Source organism: Polypterus senegalus, chromosome 10 (assembly GCF_016835505.1).
Source record: "Polypterus senegalus isolate Bchr_013 chromosome 10, ASM1683550v1, whole genome shotgun sequence".
In the NCBI taxonomy this organism is placed as follows: Eukaryota; Metazoa; Chordata; class Cladistia; order Polypteriformes; family Polypteridae; genus Polypterus; species Polypterus senegalus.
Window position 1 is genome coordinate 1,099,271 of NC_053163.1, and position 23,191 is coordinate 1,122,461.

Here is a 23,191-nt window from a genome sequence, read left to right on the forward strand (position 1 = left end):
AAGTGGCTGACCCCCATGTTTCCTCGTGTTTGTTTTTTTTAGCTGTTTATTTCTTTCTAATTTGGACTCTCAGCTACAGCTTCTCCTACTCCAGTTGATTTCCTCCTTTCTCTCACTACTCTCTTTTCTTGATGAAGGGTTCTTTTTTGGAAACATTACTGTCTGTCGTGTGTCAATTGTAACGCTGGATTAATTTCGTTTTTCCCAACTGTTTTTTTCCATTAAGAGTGCATCTTGGTCCAGCCATGATAACAGTTTGTTATCAAACAAGAGAAGGAGTGTAATCAGTTCTTATCGAACCAAACGAATAGGCCTATGGAAATACCCACAGAGTGTTACTGGTACATTCATTATCAGCATTTTAATAAAATATAACAATGCTCATGTGTTATAATATCAAGAGATATTATTGCCACCATGTGTAAATATTCATTTAATGGACAATGATAATTGAATGTCACCGCAGAAATGTTTTATAAAAGTCAAAACAATTATAAAGTCCTTGGGTTTCCCTTTCTGCTGATGATAGGATTAGTGCTTGAAGTTTGAACAGCTTTCATTTCAAATATCCCTGTAAGGGCCATAACTAAAAACATACTGTTGATACTCATAATGCTTTGAACATTTTCTCTCTATTAATGTGAATTGTCATTTTTATGAATCACTTCTTTGATTTTGAAAGCCTCTGAATCCTGGTGCAGTAGGTGCTTACTGGTCCATTTGTAAACTACTAGTTACGAAACCTCTAACATGCCAATGAGATTTTTTTCTTGTCATTTTAAGCAATGAAATGACTTATCAATTTAAGCATTGTTCTTTACACAAAGAATCACATTACAGACAATATGTCGCCACCGGTGCAAGCTTCTCAATGGAAGGCTTGCATTTGAATGTCAGATGCTTGAAAAACTAAGCAATTGTAGCCACCTGCTTCCAATTCATTTTAAAACTCAGAAATGGATGCCAGTTATTCACAAAGCATGCTCATGCACACACTCAGACTCTCTCACACTGGCCCAATTTAGAGTCTCTCATTAGTCTAAAATGGCGGCGCCGTGGTCTCACAAATCCATTGTCTGAAGTTCAAATCCCAGACTTGGCTGTTGTCTGTGTTGTCTGTTGCGTCTGTGGAGTTTGCATGCCCATCCTTCCTCCAGGTGTCAGTGTGTGAGTTTTCCATCTTCATCCCAAAGACATGCATTGTTAGGTCAATTAGTGACTTTGAACTGGATCGATATGGTCACTGGCATGACTGGGAATCTGATAAATTCATGCCTGTTCAGGTTTGTGCTCTGTTAAGATAGAATAATAGAATATGAAAAGTACCCTTTGCTAGAATCCAGAATCTGCTGATGGTGTGACATTGTCAGTAAAAGAGAACATTAAAATGGCGGCGTGAGACGGATGTCAGCTGGATTCTTCCATAAAAACGATGTGGGACAGATGATCTGAAAAATGGAAACTGTAATTGATGGTAATCCATCCATCCATCCATTATCCAACCCGCTATATCCTAACTACAAGGTCACGGGGGTCTGCTGGAGCCAATCCCAGCCAACACAGGGTGCAAGGCAGGAAACAAACCCTGGGCAGGGTGCCAGCCCACCACAGGGCGCACACACACACACACACTAGGGACAATTTAGAATCGCTAATGCACCTAACCTGCATGGACTGTGGGAGGAAACTGGAGGAAACCCACGCAGACACGGGGAGAACATGCAAACTTCACGCAGGGAGGACTCTGGAAGTGAACCCAGGTCTCCTAACTGGGAGGCAGCAGCGCTACCACTGTGCCACCATGCCACCCTAAAATGGAGTATGTGACACAAAAATTAGTAAAGGACCAAGAAATGAGGAGCAACAATTTTTTAGTCAGTCAACAAGCAGAGGTCTTAAAGCCATGACACATAAGATGACCTTTCCTGAGATCTTCAGTTGCAATTTTAATTTACATAATCTTAGCAAATCAGAGACAGTTGGTGGTGCACTCCTGTGAAAACTGTCGTGTAGTGTGACAGACCCGGCAAGTCTCTCCAACTAGTCCATGACTTTGACAAAATCCAACACCTTGGGGTGTGCTGCGTATGCGTGAGAGTTGACAACCAATGAATGCTCAATACATGAGTGCTTAGTTCTTTCTGTAGATACGTGAATATTTTTTATAAAATATAAATTACTTAGTGTATCACAAAACATTAAGTAATATCTTTAGAAACTGAATTCTGATTACAAAGAGGGTCAAAGCCAGAAAAAAGAAATCTGTCTCACATATACTGTATATGATACAGTACCTGCCAAATAGTGCAAAGAGTACATGACATGTGTTTCACCCTAATTGAGGGCTCATCACCTTTGCTTCCCCTTATAGAAATTGAAATTTGGACATCAGCGCCTGAGGCAAAGCCTAGTCCATGACTTGCATTGACAAAATCCAACACGTTGGGGTGTGCTGCGTATGCGTGAGAGCTGACAACCAATGAATGCTCATCTGGAAGTACAATGCATATCATACTGCAACAAGGAATAAGGAACACGGGTGCTTTGGACCTCAAAAACAGAAGAGAAGCTCATGTGTCTGATGTCTCAGATTTTATATACCATAACAGAATGGAAAAAAGAAAAAAAAGGGAAGAAACAGCAGTTGAACTCACCATAACTGTTAACGCTTCACACAGCACTGACTTCAAAAGGCAGAAAAAAAGGGTAAGCAAGACTGTCCTGAAAAGTCATCACACAGTCACTAGATTTGACATGCTCATTGATTTTCAGTTGTGTAAACTGTGTAAACAACACTTTTATTTCGGCCGACAGAGCATAGCTTGCTGACAACCATCTTCTGGCAGCTCCTACAGGTAGGACATCTCACGAGTTCTCCAAAATCCTGATGAAGTTAGGAGTCATTCCCTAAATCAAGAAAACTGATAAAATGCTTTTAATACAACTCCTAAGAGTAGCACTAAATTTGTGCCAGTTTTAACCATTTTCCTATTTTGAGATGCTTGATAATTATGGGCACAGGCCATTCAATCATTTTCTACTTGTTCCAGTAGATGCCACTACAGGGAGCTCTAGCCTGGTGTGCCAGGTTAAGAATGAAAGGCCAACATGACCTCAGAAAAGACTTCAGGATGGGTTTTAAACTTACTCACTGGAATGGCTATCTGACTGCAGATTATAAGATGTTAATACTCATTTGGCAGGGAAAATAGAGTTCAGAGGGAAAGACTGCAATAGAGACAGAGAGAGAGGAGATGAAGAGATGGCCTGTGAGGAACGATGATGAGCAGGCTTTGTTGATGCCAGTCCAGAATAGGCAACAGAATTTTGGTTACTTTCCATTTTGTTGAACCTTAAGTTCTCTTTGTTATTGTAATGCCAGCTTTAAGTTTATTTTTCTTAGTAAGGGCGTTGTGCTTATCACTCTGTGTTTAAGATCACTGAAATGCACAGCGCTGTAGGGCAGTAGCAATGTGTTCAAGGTCACTTCTATATCAGACAATAACTCGGTATGGCTGAGCCAGTTGACAGACTGAACTATTTCTAGGAATAGCCAAGCTTATAGAATAGAATCGCTTATGGCCTTGTGGCCTGTAAGAGGCCCAAACTCACACAGTGAGGTAATGTTTTAGCACCCAGGCCTAATTTGTTACAAATTTCAAGAAAGAGACACAGTCTCTTGGTGTGTGATTGTTGCTTTTGATCTGAGCAGAAACACTTTGAATTTATGACAATGAGTTGCTACTAAGAAACAACTAGGAAAATAAATTCAGCCTTCCATTTGAAATGTGATGAAAGCATAACTGAGTATTTGCACATCTTAGGTGGTTGGATCAAGTAGATCTGCATAAGCCACTCACACTGCTACCTGCTATCCAGTGCCCTGCATGAGACAATTACACACGGGAAATGAATGAGCATTAAAAGCTGGCTGGCTTTCATAATATAAAGGGAAGTGACATGGATCTTCTCCTGGGTAGAACTGTAATAGCCCAATTAACACATCCTTTGGGAACAAAGCCCTTTTATAAGAAAGTCTGCAAAAAACATGCAATGATACACAAGCAAAGTTAAACACCAAAGTGCTAGAGTGCAGTCATTGCTCATCTTCTTTACACAGAATAGTTGTTGTGGGTTGTTGATATCGTGTGTATTATAATCTGTGAGTGCTTAATTATTTCTATAGATACGTTAACATGTTTTATAAAATAAAATATAAATTGCTTAGTGTATCACAAAACATAAAGAAATATCTTTAAAAACTAAATGCTGATTACAAAGTGGGTCGAAGCCAGAGAAAAGAAATCTGTCTCACGTATACTGTTTATGATACAGTACCTGCCAAATAATACAAAGAGTACATGACATGTGTTTCACCCTAATTGAGGGCTCATCACCTTTGCTTCCCCTTATAGGGATCGAACCTTGGACATCAGCGCCACAGTAGCTGGTTCATTTACTTAACAGGGTGAAGATCAAAGTATTACATCCATTGGTCCGAAGTGCAATCTGATTATTTGGATGGTTACCTATCAGGTAAAGCTTGTGGTTGATCAGCCAGTTGGCAAAACATCCGCTACGTCCTCTCAGTTTCAAGAAGCTGATTCATAGATATGTGATACAGTACCTGCCACATAATACATATATATATATATATACAGTATATACTGTGATTCATGGCGCAATGAGAGAAGTAGCAAAATCAAAAGGAATGTTCAAGCAAATTATAGAAAAAAAACCTGAACTAAATCCGTTAAGCAGTTGTCTTGTTCGCTAGCTAAGCAGACGTAAGATACATGACCCGAAGCTGGAGCGTGAGTGAGGAGAGCCCAACTCCTCTTTCCTCGGTCTGCTGCATCTCTCTCGGATTCACGCAAATAAATTGGTTTGGCAAGTGAACTATGATACTTAGCACAATGATAGAAGTAGCAAAAGCAACCAGAATGTTCAAGCAAAGTATAGAAAAAAACCTGATCTACATCCATTAAGTAGGCAGACAGAAGTTGGATTTAATATATATATATATATATATATATATATATATATATATATATATATATATATAGTCACACATGTGCATATGGGAGACAACTTCACTGCTCATCTACTGGTAATAGCACTCCAAACTACAGGGTGGTTATGCCATTTAATGCCTTTTCTGCTCCTCCTTCTGCAGAATGGATGATTGGCTATTGCACCTCTGACATCACTTCCAACTTTTGCCTTGCTGAAGTCAACCTCATCTGAAGAAGACATCTCACTAAATGTATTTTCAATCCTCAAAAATCTTTTAAGTATATAAGGCTCACCCAGTACCCCATCACGTTACGACTTGTCTTATTGATTTACTATACTATTTATATAAACTGCTCAAAAAAATTAAAGGAACACTTTGAAAACACATCAGATCTCAATGGGAACAAGAAATCCTCCTGGATATCTATACTGATATAGACTGGGTAATGTGTCAGGAACGAAAGGATGCCACATCGTTTGATGGAAATGAAAATGATCAACCTACAGAGCCCTGAATTCAAAGACGTCCCAAAAATCAGAGTGAAAAAATTATGTGGCAGGCCAAAATTTAATTGCAGCAACTCAAAATTGTACGCAGCACTTTGTATGGCCCCTGTATACATGCCTAACAACATCGGTGCATGCTTCTAATGAGATGACAGATGGTGTTGTGGGGGATCTCCTCCCAGATCTGGACCAGGGCATCACTGAGCTCCTGGACAGTCTGAGGTGCAACCTGGTGGCATTGGATGGACCAAAACATAATGTCCCAGAGGTGTTCTATTGGATTTAGGTCAGGAAAGTGTGGTGGCCAGTCAATGGTATCAATTCCTTCATCCTCCAGGAACTGCCTGCATACTCTCACCACATGAGGCCTGGAATTGTCGTGCACCAGGAGCCACTGTACCAGCATAGGGTCTGACAATGGGTCCAAGGATTTCATCCTGATACCTAATGGCAGCCAAGGTGCCTTTGTCAAGCCTGTAGCGGTCTGTGTGACCCTCCATGGATATGCCTCCCCAGACAATCATTAACCCACCACCAAACTGCTCATGCTGAATGATGTTACAGGCAGCATAATGTTCTTCATGGCTTCTCCAGACCCTTTCACTTCTGTCACGTGCTCAGGGTGAACCTGCTCTCATCTGTAAAAAGCACAGGGCACCAGTGGTGCATCTGCCAATTCTGGTATTCTATGGCGAATGCCAATCGAGCTGCATGCTGCTGGGCAGTGAGCTCAGGGCCCATTAGAGGACATGGGGCCCTTGGGTCACCCTCATGAAGTCTTTCTGGTTGTTTGGTCAGAGACATTCACACCAGTGGCCTGCTGGAGGTCATTTTGTAGGGCTCTGGCAGTGCTCATCCTGTTCCTCCTTGCCCAAAGGAGCAGATACTGGTCCTGCTGATGGGTTATGGACCTTCTATGGCCCTCTCTAGCTCTCCTAGAGTAACTGCTTGTCTCCTAGAATCTCCTCCATGCCCTTGAGACTGTGCAGGGAGACACAGCAAACCTTCTGGCAATGACACGTATTGATGTGCCATCCTGGAGAAGTTGGACTACCTGTGCAACCTCTGTAGGGTCCAGGTATCACCTCGTGCTACCAGTAGTGACACTGACTGTAGCCAAATGCAAAACTAGTGAAGAAACAGTCAGAAAAGATGAGGAGGGAAAAATGTCAGTGGCCTCCACCTGTTAAACCATTCCTGTTTTGGGGGTCATCTCATTGTTGCCCCTCTAGGGCATCTGTTGTTAATTTCATTAACACCACAGCAGCTGAAACTGATTAACAACCCCCTCTGCTACTTAACTGACCAGATTAATATCCCATAAGTTTCATTGACTTTATGCTATACTCTGATTAAAAAGTGTTCCTTTAATTCTTTTGAGCAGTATATATACTAGCAAAATACCCGCGCTTCGCAGCGGAGAAGTAGTGTGTTAAAGAAGTTATGAAAAAGAAAGGGAAACATTTTAAAAATAACGTAACATTTGCTTTCTATTCATTTGCATAAGCACAGTCCTTCATCAGCAATTATTTAATGTTAGCTCAGACCCGGCACTTAAAAGTTTCTGTCGCACTTTTGCTGAGTTTGTGCCAAACACTATTCTATCCCTGACCATCTCATCTTCGTTTGCATAAGCACAGTCCTTCACCAGCAATTTTAACTCAGTTACAAAGTGATCAAAAGTCTCGTTTATACCCTGCGTCCTCTCAGTAAACTTGTATCTCACGAATATTGTATTCGTCTTAGGCATGACAAACGCCAGCGGCAGCGTATCTATGAACATAATTTAAAGTTAAGCTTTACATCTTTCTTTCCTATTCATTTGCATAAGCAAAGTCCTTCACCAGCAAGTTTAACTCCGTTACAGCAATTTTAACTCTGTTACAAAGTGATCCAAAGTCTCATTTATACCCCGCGTCTTCTCATTAAACTTGTATCTCACGAATATCGTATTCGTCGTAGGCATGACAAACGCCAGCGGCAGCGTGTCTATAAACTTAATTTAAACTTACGTGCTTTGTTTCCGCAGTAGCTGCACTTGTGAATATGCTTGTATGCGTCACTCGCTTCATATTCTTTTGCTGTCTTCTCAATTGTGCAATGCGTTTTTTGTTCAGCGCTCTTTGGAGCTCTTCCTTGTTCACTGCATACTGCGTTCACAGTCAGTTCACATGAGCCACTCGGAGTGCATGCTTTGAAGGTTCTCAGCTGTGCTTGTGCTATCACGTGCAATGTCCACGGCTTTATTTAATGTTAGCTAAGACCCGGCACTTAAAAGTTTTTCTAGCACTTTCGCTGAGTTTGTACCAAACACCACCCTGACCATCTCATCTTCGTTTGCATAAGCACAGTCCTTCACCCACGAATATTTAGCGGCAGAGTGTTTCGATTGGATTGCCGCTGACGGACGGCCTTATTGGGCAGGCACTCAATTACGTGGGAGGTGTGACGATGAGGGACGCAACTCCGCCTCACACGGCGACCGAGCTGCAGGCTATGGCGGTATATATGTACATAAGTAGGTTCCAGTTATGACCGTTATGCGTAGAATTTCTAAATGAAACCTGTTTAACTTTTGTAAGTAAGCTGTAAGGAATGAGCCTTCCAAATTTCAGCCTTCTACCTACACGGGAAGTTAGAGAATTAGTGATGAGTCAGTGAGTCAGTCAGTCAGTGAGGGCTTTGCCTTTTATTAGTATAGATATATATACAGGGTGGTCAAGAATTAATTATGCAGATCCAGATCGTCTGGATGACTGATTTATGCGGGGACGATTCAAGTTCGGTGCGAAGATGATTCTTCATGTCATCAGTTCGCACACTTCTCGATGGTCCGGGATTTTCTATGTAATAAACTTAATAAGTTAAAGCGTAATGAAAATTGCATAATCAGATCTGGACTACCCTATTGTAATTAGTATATATATATATATATATGCTAATTATTACACCCTAATTTATTAGAAAGTACAGCAAGCGTCCCCTCCAGATCTGGGATCAAGATAGCACACAAATTGGCAAACTTTTTATGGACTGTCCTTTTCAATTCCTAAAGAAAAAAAATCTACCACAGAGAGAAGAAACACAGTTTACAGCATTCCATGCAATATATGCCCAGTGGTATACGCGGGACAAACATCTAAAAGACTCACAACACATACAGTATACAGGAATATCACAATGCCTTCAGAAGGGAAGACCCATAGATTTACACATATGCAAATTCCACTGGATACACATTCAACTGAAATAGATAGTGTCAACGGCACCCGGGCACAGACAGGCAGACATCTTGTTTTGCACAAACCACCACACGTTTATTTACACTATATACAATTGTTCTGGTCACAAAGACCCCAGTCCTTTGGTCACACAGACCCCCACAAGTGCACAAACCCCTCCCCAAAGTCCTGGCTTCACGATGCCTTGCTTCGGGCCGCCTTCATCCTCTCTGCTCCTGCCTTGTCCTACTTCCACCCGACTCCAGCCTCGAATGTATGAAGGACGGCCCCTTTTAAAGAGTGCCCGGATGAGCAGCAGGTGTTCCCGGCATTCCTCCGTTGGCCATGCCCCAGCGTGGCGGAAGTGCCGGCTGTCCTCCTGACAGTGGCGGAAGTGCTGGGGCAACAAGTCTCCAAGATATCGGGGCGCCTCCTGGTCGGTGACCACGGGCCCCTACAGGGAAGGCCTTCCATGCCGTTAACCCGTGGCCCCCAAAGCAACCCGGAAGGCAAACCCCACGTGATCCAGGCAGGGCTCTGACCCTCTTCCGGTCCCTCCTGGCGTCCCGGCCGGGTCATGGCCCCTGGCATCCCTGACAACAGATAGATAGATAGATAGATAGATAGATAGATAGATAGATAGATAGATAGATAGATAGATAGATAGATAGATAGATAGATACTATGATGGTAAACCTCAGGGCCAATACTAAGAGTTGCAGAAGAGAGCGGCCAATGCTAAGAGCTGGCTGTATCATGGCTCTGAAATGAAAACGACACTAAAAGACACTTTGACCAGAACCCAGCATATGCAGGCTTACAAAGAAGAACATGCAAATAATAAAAAAAAAACTTTTACAACACCTTCTGAATTCCATAATATAAATCCTCGTCTTACAACCCCCCACTCTTCACCTGCTATATACTGCCTTTGATCCCTGTATGTCTACTCATTCTCCTCTGATGGCTAAGGCGTGACTCATTTTTTCCCTTTGTGGATCTCTAGCTACAAATATGCAAACTGTATCACAGACCTTTGTTTCCATATACTGTATATATTTTATAAATGTAAAGATAAAATAAGCCACCTGTTGTTATGATGTTATGAACACAAACATGTTGTAAATGTTTGAAGCTACTTTTTGTGGGGCTAAGGAAAAACTGGGAGTAGAACATGTAGAGTTCATTTACCAGAAGTTAAAAAAAATTATGTAACTAAAACAGGAATGAAAGACAAAATCATAGTCAAGAAGAACAAAACCAGGAACATAATATAATTAATTTGACATTTTTTAAAGGACATCATTTGGATAATGTATAAAACCATGCCACTATCTTGAATAGTGTCTGAGCGATAATTTCAAGTATTTGAATGATATTAGCCCAGTCACATCACTGTCAGAAACAGCATGGCCATTACCATCTAAAAAATGGAGGAGATTGAAGCTAAAAACCTTTCAAGATGGCACCCCAAAGACATCACCATCACAATAATAAAGTTAATAAACAATAGAAAAAATAAATGCAAATAAATAAAAAATATCATAAATGAATTCCATAATTCAGATGTATTAAACTGGTAATGTAAGCCACTGCAAAATAAAAAAATAAATAGGCACGTTCAACAAGTTTCCACACTTTTATATTTCCATTGGAAACGGTGAAGGCAGGAGGAGCAGTAATTGGTCGTGCCTGAGAGTGTCATGTGACTAGTTCTGTCTGGCAAGTCAGCTGCCCATGCAGTTTAGTATAAGAGTTATCACCCTGTGGTGAAGATGGAGGCGAAATGTCTAAATTGCACCAAACAGGAACAGAGTTCTGTCATACGCTTTTTGTGGGCAGAAGGTGTGCCAGGAGCACCAATTCATCTCCGCATGTGTGCTCAGTGTGGGGTTAAAGTTCTCTCTCATAGAGTCGTCTATGTGTGGATTGAAATGTTCGAAAATGATTGTACTAGTGTGATGGATGCATATAGCGCTCCAGACGTCCAGCTACAGCCATGACCACAAGGAATGAAGAAAGAACCCTTGAACATAAGAAATTTTTCTGATGCCATTAAAACGCTGGTACAGGGCTGGGAAAATTGTATCGCAATTGACTATGTAGAAAAGTGATGTAATTTGTTTTTGAAATCCTTAATAAATAGAGAAATAAAAAAGTAAGGTTTACAGTGTAACTTAAAAGCCATTCAAACTATTACTCATTAACTGTATCTTTCCAGTGATGATGCAATAGAGTCCTTAGTTTATTATTTTTACAACAGCTATGGCTTGATGGTAATGGCAGACAGATAAAAAAAACTCCAGGAAGGTGAACCCTGGAGAAAATACGTGACTGGGTGTCCCCAGTCTTCACATATTATTTGTATAATATCAAATTTGGTGAGCTACACCAAACAGGCCCCCAGTGCCCCCTGGTCATAAACGTTTGGTAGCAGTGGTGGCAGTAGTAGCACGTTGTTGCCACATGCCTAGAGTTGTATCAAACTGGGAGTTCTATGAAGAGAAACCAAAGCCATCTTATTTATTTCAAGGTGGTAATTTGTTTTTATCTTTTTAATGAACCAAACTTAATTAAAGTCCTGTAAATGACCATTTAGGAAATGGCTGACTTATTTGCATAAATCTCTTGATGTATGGCACACCTCTTATCACTTAAGCACATTTTGATAACACTCCATGTTAGCTGAAGACCACACAATGCTGTAGATGACCCCTAATTTTTCCATTCACCTGGCCAAAAGCATGGGTGGGTGGTGCCTCGCTAAGCTACAGATAAGAAGCCCACTTGGAGGGTATAAAACAACCACCACTGACCCATGTTGAGTGTGTCCACTACACGAGGAGGACTGCTTTGGAGAAACCATGAAGTGGCTTATCGTTGCTTTGGCCTGTCTGGCTCTCTCAGAGGGATTAGTCCGGTGAGTTTGGCACTCTTGTGGGTTAAATCTCTTATACTTTAGCTAAGGTCCTCCAGCTTTTCTTTAAATTGACCACTGACTGATAATGCAAGTGTGTCATTATTTTCAGAGCCTTTTCTGAACCAAATTCAGAGTAGCAGATCTTGGGCAGGAGGCAGCAGCGGTCAATCCAAATGGATAAAACCTCTGATGGGTTTTCCAGTGGACATGCAGGAAGGGAAGGGTGGCATGCAACAGAAACAGTGCCAAGCAGGCTACTAAGGCAGGGGTGATGTGTGTCTCTGGGCCAGGACAATATTGAATAAGCTGGAAACCTAACCACAAATGGATAACTATGTTTAAAAATAATTTGTAATGAAAAGTAAACAGAAAAAAGACCTACAAGACCTGTTAAACAGGGTGAAAATGTAATCCCAAGAGATCAAGATCGGCTAATAACGCTGTCTTACTTCATAAGTATGCAAATAAAGACACCGCAGAAAGTTGTGTGAATGAGAATTAGTTTATTCGTTCAGTGAAGTTTAAAATCTGCCTCAATGCTTTTGTTATGGGAAAACATGCAAGGAAGGTGAGAATAGTTCTGGTGGTTTTAACACAAAAGCTTTGTAATCTAGATGGGTATTATATACTTATATATTTTAAGGTGTGTTAAACAATCAAATTATTAACATCTCATCACATTCTATGAAACTGATTTTCCTGATCAGGAGCAGGTCACCCCAGACCTCCCTGTCAGCAGCTACAGAGATCAGCTCTCCCTGGTGAATTCTCAGGCACCCCAAGCCAACTGAGAGATATAATCCCTCTAGTGTGTCCTGGGTCTGCCGCAGTCAAACGTGCCAGGTCCAGCTCCAGGGGGAGCATCCTTACAACATGTCCAAACTACAGTAACTGGCTCCTTTCAATCCGGACGAGCGGTGACTCTATATTTATTTTTATATGCTTATTTTTATTTAACCTTTACATAGATTTGTTCCTGAAAATTTGCACCCATGCAATTCCTTCTTTTGTTTATTTTCCTTTTTTTTCCACACCTCCCACAGAAGCCATGTTTATCTCCTTTCCCAACCCTGACTCTCTGAGTGAGGTGAAGCGCCTCCTTTTATGCTGAACCTGGGAGTAATTTTGGTGCCACAGCACTCAACTGCTTCCATGTCAGGCAATAGGCACCTCTACTCTCAGAAACTCCAGAACCATGGGACTACAATTCCCAGAATACCCCACGGGTGTGTGTGTGTGTTGGGTGATCCAGTAAAAGGACACTCCCACCTAGTGTATTGGGAAAGAATACCAAAATAGGTGCTGATCCCCCTGTCCTTCTGCTTCACTGTTCCACCTGAGAAAACGGAGTTCCACTCATCACATTTGTCCATGTCTGCCTTACATTACATTAATAGGGGAAACTCAGCGGGTTGTAGCAAAGGAGAGAATTAAAACAAAACTTTGAACCATTATGAACAATGCTGTAGATCCTTTCTCTGACACACTAACACTGAGAATTTTCAGTCCATGAATCATTCAGCAGAAGTGTGTCAAGAAACACTACAAGGGGCTCCTTTATGCCAACAACAATATTTCTGCATATTGCCTGACTGGGACTGCAAAATCAGAAGATTTCTTTTTTTGAATTGTCTTGCTTTATAGTCATTCTAGTGTGTGTTCAGACCCAAGTGTCTACATATTTATTTATTTATTTTGTATGTATTTATTTTAAGAGCTTCTATAAAAAGCCATATATCCCCCTGGGGACAAATAAAGCTCTATCTATCTATCTATCTATCTATCTATCTATCTATCTATCTATCTATCTATCTATCTATCTATATTTATGTCTACCATATAGTGCCTTTCATATCTATCTATCTATCTATTATATAGGTCCATTCATATCTATCTATCTATCTATCTATCTATCTATCTATCTATCTATCTATCTATCTATCTATTATGTTTTGTAAATAGAAGTCACATTATGCATATATGGAGTAATGTTTGAAATACATAAGAGTGGACAGACCTGAGCACATTTCCAGTAAACACAGAGGGTTTCTGAATCAATTTAGTGAATTATGTTTACTAAAACAATAAATGTAAATCAGCGTTTCGCAACCTTTAAGTATTTGCGACCCGAGTTTTCATAACAGTTTTAATCGCGCCCCCCCCCTAACATTTTTTTTGAAATGTAGATATTTTATTATACCTACTTAACTTTTATCGACATTTATCTAACTCTATATTTACTGTTCTAGTATCAGAATGTAGTTTAAGTTAATTTGTTTTGGTTTCAACAGATGTTTTTTCATATTTTTGATTCTTGTTTTCTTTTTTCACATCTTTGCGGACCCCTTTTTGTTATTTCACGCCCCCCTAGGGGGGCCCGCCCCACAGGTTGAGAACCACTGATTTAAATATTAAAAAAATATGAAATTATTGCTCAACCAGTACACTTATACATGGACCTATACATAGTTGCAACTCAGTGCTTTTGTATAAAGCCATATGGTTCGGTCTCTTATACTGTATATAAATGTCTACATGTGGAAGTGTGTGTGTCTGTCTCAGAAGTGAGAGATGGAGTCGGGGTAAGGGCTCCACTTCCGAGGAAACAGAAACTCGCTTAGCCACGAATGCACAAGCAGGCTCAGCACGTCAGCAAAACAAATCTCAAAAGAAAGAGAAAGTCGCTTAGCCTCTAACACCATAAAACAGTATCCCTTTTGCTTTTCCTCCCACAGCTAATACACAAGCAATGCAAGCACATTGGCAAGGAGAGAGATGCCCAGAGTGGTTCCTTTCAATTACCTGACGTTCAATAGTTTCTAGGACCCGGGCTTTTTACAGCATGGGCTTACACAGCTAGTGTCTAATAATGAGCCCACACACATAAAAGGAGAAAAATCTACAAAAACTGCATATTTTACATGCATATTCAGAAATGTAATATATTTGCCTGTTTGGCATATATTATATAAGTAAATGGTAGACAATATACATACACTTCATGGTAGGCTGGTGGTTAGTGCTGCAGCCTCATGAATCCAGCATTCCAGAATCAAATTCCACACCAGTTCTACAAATTAGAAAATCAATCATTTCAGTTTAATCTTCATTAATTTAATGTAGAATTTTCATTCATGTGCTCCTAATGTGTGTGTGTGTGTGTGTGTGTGCACGTGTGTGTGTGTGTTTTTGTTCACCCTGTGTTGGATTGGCACCCTGGAATTGTTCCTGCCTTATGCCCTTTGCTTTCTGGGTTAGATTTTCTGATTGGGATGAAGTAGGTTAGAAACAGATGGATGGCTGAGCATTTTTTCTAATTACCCCTGAAAACTTAACAAGCTGGGGTAGGACTGACATTAAGCCACAATAAGTGATTTAAAATTCCACTATTGATTCAAACTCAATGCTAATTTAATGAAACTTTAATTTAATATTAAAAACCAAGTAAGTAGGTTGAAATATATAGACTGCAGGCCCTGAGCCAGCTGAACTCAGCAGAAGGTTAGCAGGTGGAGAAAACTGGTCACCTCATGGCCTGGTAGGGCTGGTCAGAACATGATGGAACATTTCAAGTTGTCCACATTTTTTGGCTATAACCGAGTTGATCTTTTAAACAGAGTCCCTCTGAAGAGGTTCAAGTCCATTCGTCAGCAGATGAAGGAGAAGGGTCTGCTTAAACCCATCCACTACACTGACCCCGGCCTCAAGTACCAGCACCTAAACCCCTATGGTGCCTATGCTTACTCTGCCAATGAGCCTCTCCTCAACTATAATGATGTAAGTCCTTCTTTTTCTAGATGGTGGGTGTCTCTCAGTTCAAAGGCTGTATGTAACTTTTAATTAGGCAGCATGAAGTTCTTTGACATTAAAACCATGTCACCCAGTTGGTTGGGAGGTGCTGCTAGTAGGCATCTTGTTCTGTTTGTCTAAATTCAAAGAGAACAATTTAGATGCACAGGTGCACATGTCTCGGGTATTTTCTACCTGAAGATGCAGGTGTACATCTCAGCCCACCCACATTGTATTAACTTAGCTTCATTGTCTGTTCCTTTCTTGCAGATGTCCTACTATGGCGCAATCTCCATTGGAACTCCAGCACAGTCTTTTTACGTCTTGTTTGACACTGGATCCTCCAACCTGTGGGTTGCCTCTACCTACTGTAGCAGCCAGGCCTGCAGTAAGTCAGTGTGGGGGGTGAATTGGATTGTCAAGTAAATGGTAGCTCTGTGGTCTTGTAGGGGAATGATGGGAGTAGAGAGAAATACCTTTAATTCAGAAGACTATCATGTTGGACATCTTTTAAAGCACACTGAGCAGAGTAACAGATGGCACCAGTGGTAGCTCTCTAAGAAGTAGCGATGAGTGAAATGATTCACATGAAATTGAATTCACTGCAAAACTTTGTGTTTTGCGTTGAAAGAAAATCACAAAATAAATGGTCTTTCACTTGCAGCTTTTGGCACAAGATGGAAGCTGTTCATTTCCCATATTGAAGGTTTTCCACGCTTTAATTACACAAGCGTCTGCCAGTTATTTAGTATTAAAATAAACATCCCTGGTGGAAGAAAAAACACTGCACACATTCCCTGTCACGTGTAGACATTTTATTGAGCATGTCTTAAGTTTGTACCCGTTATGATGACAATCTTGGTGATCACAATCCTAAAGATGCACTGGAGACTGAAATGAGAATCAAAGTGAATCTCCATGATGTAGGGAGTGAGTGAACCCGCATTTCCAGGAATCAAGAAGCAGGAAATGGAGGTTGCTAGGCACAGGCAGTCAATCCATTAGGCGACATAGGCAGCTGCCTAGGGTGGCATCATCTGAGGGGGTCCATTTATGAAAGTTAAGAGTCGTGTGCTCTGTACACCGAAGAGGAATCTCTCGTTGAACTCTCTTACACGCTGGGTGCTAGAAGTGCACTCGCTCCATACACCATGGGGCACACACTCCTTAAAGTCTGTAGTATAGACACAAAGAGGTTCCTTTTATGTTACTGAAGAGGCAGACACGTCAAAAATGTCTAATAATACTGACTACCGCTGTGGACAACGAGGGGCGCCGTCCATCCATTGTGTCTAGGGCTGTAAATGAGCTTCGACCGACAGTGTTTCTAAGTAATGATAGCTGGGTGGAATGGGCTTTTCATGTAGTGAGTTTTCTTATGGAGAAAACACAGTAGTGTACAGGAGAATAAGCATGTGGAAAATATGGCGTGTGTCACATTTTGGAAAAACACGCTGCTCCTCAAAAGCAATGTGAATGAGAGGCATAAATAGAACTGATTGGACTGGTGGCCGAAGGATTACAGGCATTACAATACTGTGGAAAAATTACAAATAAACATGGAAGTGTAAGGGAGCAGTATTCCTTGTTTTCTGTCCCCCCAAAAAACTTTTTTTTAGTGAGTTTATATTTCTCAATTGTGAAATCATCAGCAAACCTAACTTTATTGTCAGTTTTGTGAATCAAAACTTTCCTGTTTTGCTCATTAGAATTAATCATATGAACACCTATTTATTTTTTTAAACTCCCATGTCTTATCTTCATTACAAAGAAACTCAACGTCCACAGTCGAACCTCAAGTAAAAGTGCCTCCACAGAGAAATGGCAGGAGTCACAGAGGCTCATTGCATCCTAAATGAAATAGCACAACAGTCTTATCTTATCAGAAGTATTTCCTGTTTTCTTTTCAAGCCAACCACCCTCTGTTTGACCCCAGCCAGTCATCCACCTACACCAGCAATGGGCAGACCTTCTCTCTGCAGTACGGAACTGGCAGCTTGACAGGAGTCTTTGGCTACGACACAGTCAACGTAAGTTTTTAATCATTAATCTAAAGATGGCCTTCCCTTGCTAAGGCAGGTTCTCATTTTTTTTTTTCTTTTTCCAATCAGATCCAAGGCATCTCCATCACCAACCAGGAAATTGGCCTGAGCACCAATGAACCTGGCACCAACTTTGTCTATGCTCAGTTTGATGGCATCTTGGGTTTGGCTTACCCCAGCCTCTCTTCTGGAGGAGAGACTCCTGTTATGGACAGTATGATTCAGGATGGCCTGCTCCAGTCAAACCTGTTTGCCTTTTACCTTAGCGAGTAGGCTACTAACTAGTTATTGTCATACCTTTAATCATAAACTCTAACTGCCTTCTGTTTTTAACCAGAGTCTTTTCTCCTTTTCTTTTCTTTGTAGTAATACTCAGCAAGGCAGTGAGGTGACATTTGGTGGCGTAGACCCAAACATGTACTCTGGACAGATCTACTGGGCACCAGTCACTCAGGAGTTGTACTGGCAGATTGCCATTGATGGGTATGTGTATCAGTAAATCCATTAATTGAAAGCAATCAGAGTGCCATTCATATATGATATAAAGCATTTATGGTAAGATGTCCTTATGACACATCTAACATAGGTACATGACAAGGTTGCCTTAATTCAGAAAATTGATTCATGATGACTGCCTGGAGTCATATAGTGTCACAGAGCCAGACGTATAATAGATAGACATCTGGAGACAACCATGAGTGAATTTTGCTTAAAAGTGGGTGAGAACATTTAGACGGCTCCCTGAGTGTCACATTTCTGAACCAATCCAATACTTAATGAGTGTAAAGTAGACGACGTCAATTTTGAAGTACAAAGAACAGTGGTGCTCTCGTTAATCTGGTCCAACAGAGAGGAAGCTTCTGATGATGATAAACTGTACAGCCAAAGTGTCTCCTGAAAAGCCCCTATTAAACATATAAATGTGTGTTGCATATGCGGAGAGCAAACTGCATATATCTCTCTATATATAAAATCCAACATCCATCTGTCTGTCTGTTTGTCCACTTTTCATGAGAGAACTACTTAACAGATTTAGATTGGGTTTTTTTCTATAATTTGCTTGAACATTCCAGTTTATTTTGCGACCTCTCTCATTGCACTAAGTAGTATAGTTTGCTTGCAGTACCGATTTATTTGCACAAATCCGAGAGACGCATAGCAGGCCGAAGGGAGGGTGGTCGGGGCCTTCCTCACTCACGCACCAACCTTGGAGTGTGTACCTTACCTCTGCTTAGCTAGCGAACGAGAGAACCACTTAACGGATTTAGATTGGGTTTTTTTCTATAATTTGCTTGATCATTCCGGTTGATTTTACAACTTCTCTCATCGTGCCAAGTATCACAGTTCGCTTGCAGGAGTGATATGTTCGCACTAATCCGAGACAGAGGCTGCAGGCCGAGGGGAGGGGGAAGTGTGACGTCAGGAGCGGGGAGTCGGTCTACCTCTGTATTATGGAGTGTACTTTGCCTCCGCTTAGCTAGCGATACTTTTTTGTTTATTGATGTTTAAAGTTTATCCTGTTTCACTACTACGTGGGCGAAGCCAAGGGGAATGGCTACTTAACAATACACAACCTATTGTGAAGTAAAAACCTGTCAGTAACATCAGATTATACTTTGGCATTCAAAGACGTCAGCAGACTAGTAATAAACGTGAACAGTACGTTGTCTCTGTTGTTCAGAGTTCCGATGATAGAGAGGGATGTAAGGTTGAAAGAATTGCCAGCTACGTTCATGAAAATATCAACTGCAAAATATGTGTTTGAAATAAATGGTATGTCAAACTTCATGAAAATGAGGTGAAAATGACTAGAAAAGCAATCAACTAAGAGCAACTGCCAAGCGATATGCAATATTTTTGCTTTGCTTTTAGTTAGGACACACAATCTACAGTATGGACAGGAATTACAATATATATATGCTTTGATATTGCATAGTGCAAAGCAATTGATCATTTGGATGATATGATGATATTTAATTATGATATAGTAAAACCATGCCAAAATTAAATGCACCACATATTGTACTGCCATTGATAACAAAGAACCACAGGGGATGCAAATTTTGGGACCTAAAACAAATGAATCAGTAAACGTGCCTAATGAACCGTGGACAAGATTGAACAGCAACAAACTGTGGATGACAAATCAAAATGAATAACTAAAGGAAGTTAATATTACTGTCAAAATAGAAATGCAAATGTACCATCTCAGAATACAGCATTTTAACACGTACTATATCCATAGACCCCAAGGCTTATCTAAACTCTATTTGCTGATGTTAGAACATTAGAACAGTAAAACAATGTAGACGAGAACAGGCCGTTCAGCCCAACTAAGCTTGCCACTTAATTCTTCTAAAATAACATCAAGTTTTAAAGGCCCCCAAAGTCCTACTGTCTACCACACTACTTGGTAGCTTATTTCAAGTGTCTGTGGTTCTTTGTGTAAAGAAAACTCTCTAACTTTTGTGCAAAATTGACCCTTAATGAGTTTCAAACTGTGGCATTGTGTTCTTGATGAACTCATTTTAAAGTCACCGTCTCGATTCACTGGACTAATTCCCTTCATAATTATATAATATAATTACATAATAATGTCTCCTCTTAATCTTCTTTTGCTTAAACTGCAAAGGCTCTTTTAATCTTTCTTCATAACTCATCCCCTGTAGCCCTGTGACCAGCCTAGTCGCTCTTCTCTGGACCTTTTCTAGCGCTGCTATGTCCTTTTGTAACCCGAAAAAAACTGAACACAGTACTCCAGATGAGGCATAACCTGTGCATTATAAAGCTCCTTGGACTTGTACTCTACATACAGGGTGCTATATAACCTGACATTCTGTTAGCCTTCTTAATGGCTTCTGAACACTGTTTGGAAGTTGACAGTTACAAGTCCACTATGACTCTTAAATCCTTCTCATATGGTGTAATTTTTATTTTGAGATCTCCCATTGTGTATCCAAACCTAACATTTTTACTTCATATGTGTAATACTTTAAAATTAGTGACATTAAATTTCATCTGCAGCAAATCTGCCCAAGCCTGTATGCTGCCCGACTCCCTATATAATGATTCAATGGATTCAAGATTATCTGCCAATCCACCTATCTTGGTATCATCTGCAAAGTTAACCAGCTTTCTACTTTTATTCCTGTCTAAATCATTTAAATATATTAAAAATATCAGAGACTCTAGCACTGACCGCTACTGAACACCACTCTTAACATTAGCCAATTCTTGTAATGTTCCTCACCCCATCACCCTCTACTTGCTGTGCCTGAGTCCATTCTGCACCCATCTACACACAACACCCTGAACTCACACTTTCTTTAGTCTGATGGCCATCTTCTCATGTTACACCTTATCAAATGCTCTCTGAAAGTCCTGATAAATAATACCATAAGCTCCACTCTGATCATATTCTTTTGTTGCTTTCTCATAGAATTCAAGCATGTTGGTAAAACACAACCACCTTCTTCTGAGCCCATGCTGACTCTTCAGTAAAATTATATGTTATGCCATTTAATGATGCAGTTGTCAAAATGACAGACAGATACCATAGCAGACAAGAAGCATTCTTCTCAAATGCGTGGGGCCAGGTACCTGCAGTGGCCTACATGTTTGTATGCGTGTGTCCATCTCTTCTGTCGACACTCTCATCACAACGTACAATTCATTTTTAAGATGTAGTTACTTTGTGCTACCAAGCTCCTAAATTGATAGCAGCGATTTTATTGTGTCATGTCGTTTTTTCAGTTTCTTTTCCACTCTCCACATTCCATTAATACATGAGTAGAAATATGGTACTGCAACCCTAAATTGTTTAAAGTGCATCGACTAAAGGAAATTGAAGGTGGGCGTTTAGGAAGAGAGCCTTTTCAGCAGCAGCTTTTGCCACTACTCACTGCAAACCTTTTAGAAAGTTGCCCTTAGAAGTGTATTCTTGCTCAGAAATCATTTCTGGCCTTGCAGAACTAAGAGGCATGTAATGCAGTTGCGCATTCTGAAATTGCCCAGTTAAACCATTTGCTTCGCTCTGACTTGCAGCTTCCAGATCAACAACCAGGAAACTGGATGGTGCAGTGATGGATGCCAGGCAATCGTGGACACTGGCACCTCCCTGCTCACCTGCCCTCAGCAATACCTGGGCTATCTGCAGCAGTATATTGGCGCTCAGGCTAACCAGTATGGAGAGGTGAGTGTCTCCTAGGAATAAAAGATGAACACATGATTCCATAGCCCAAATTCAAAGGTGCCTAGTGCTTGCTGGACACATGGATAAAAGAGTACAAAGGTGTGATTGTAACCTACCAGTGCCTCTGACATCTGTTGTTGTTGTCCACAGTACATCATTGACTGCAACAACATGAGCAACATGCCAACCATCACCTTCACTATCAATGGAGTCAGCTTCCCTCTGCCACCCTCTGCCTACACTCTGGTGGTAAGTGACCCAGATATGCATCACTGCTTTGAGTTTAAAATGACAAAAACAACAATCTACTACACTTTTTTCTATTCAATTTATTATTTCAGAACAATGATAATGGAGGAACCTACTGCACAAGTGGGATCATGGGAACCTACCTGCCTTCCCAGAATGGCCAGCCCCTTTGGATCCTGGGTGATGTTTTCCTGAGGCAGTACTACTCTGTTTACGACAGACAGAACAACCAAGTTGGATTCGCCACCGCTGCATAAGTCCTCCTCCTCCTGGTCGAACACCTCTGGAATCCCCCTTACAGCACACACCTCACCTAAAGAGAAGACGTGAGATGATAAGAGCTCAGCATGTAGGGCTTCACTTTAAATCATCATCTGAAATGAGAAAGATGTCAACAAACAGAGAAGAAGAGTCTGATGGAAGTTGGAGTTACTTCAGACTCTGGCCATAACTGGGCAGTGAGCAACAGCCTAAATAATCTTCTATTGACCCAAACATCGGGCCTCCAGCTCTCTAGTTTCCAAACTTGGCATTCTGTTATCGGCAGCAATAGTTGAGGAGTGGGGATGGGTGTTGTTGTAAAGTGTTACTGGGATCCAGATTCATATTTGGAATGAAAGAATAATAAATATGTCTGTTGTGATCAAGATTAATTAAAGTTTATCAAAAATTCATCAACCTTTTGCTTTTTCTTTTCCAATGGCATATTTTGGCACATTGGCATCTTTCCTTCCATCTGCATTTTAACGGTTACTGTGCTCACAGCTACAGTGGTGTTTGAAAGTTACTAAACCCTTCAGAAATTTCCATTTTCCTTCATAAATGAGACTTAAAACATCATCAGATTTACGCACTTGTCCTAAAAGTAGATGAAGAGAACACAATTGAACAAATGAGACAAAAATATCATACTTGGTCATTTATTTATTGAGGAAAATCACCCAGTATTATATACAGTAAATGAACATTGTAAAAGATTTAACAGGAGACAACAAAAAGGTTTGGGGTTTTCCGGCCCCTTATATTGTCGACACTCCAGTATTCAACAAATAAAGCAGTTTGGTCAGACATAAACAATTCACAATTCATGCCGTTTTTATATGGGAGGAGCCGTAAGTGCAGGAATGCTGGGAAGGAGTGTGATGGATGATGGGAGAAATGACGTCAACAAAGATGGCGGAGGGAGGGCGGAAGTAGTCGTACTGCGGGCAGGTCTTTATGGCGGAGTGTCTTTGGGTCTGGAAAACAAAGAAAT

The 23,191-nt window shown here is 40.8% G+C and overlaps 1 protein-coding gene across 1 annotated transcript; it reads left to right on the forward strand.

The window, feature by feature from the left end:
* The first annotated feature begins 11,595 nt into the window (after nucleotides 1-11,595).
* On the forward strand, nucleotides 11,596-22,525 carry LOC120536438 (gastricsin-like). The gene is made up of 9 exons (XM_039764786.1): nucleotides 11,596-11,664; nucleotides 15,282-15,441; nucleotides 15,724-15,841; nucleotides 17,365-17,483; nucleotides 17,565-17,764; nucleotides 17,862-17,978; nucleotides 21,540-21,687; nucleotides 21,838-21,936; nucleotides 22,029-22,525. Exons 1-9 carry the CDS (start codon nucleotides 11,609-11,611, stop codon nucleotides 22,191-22,193), a joined length of 1,182 nt encoding a protein of 393 aa, XP_039620720.1. The 5' UTR covers nucleotides 11,596-11,608; the 3' UTR covers nucleotides 22,194-22,525.
* The last annotated feature ends 666 nt before the right edge of the window (nucleotides 22,526-23,191 follow it).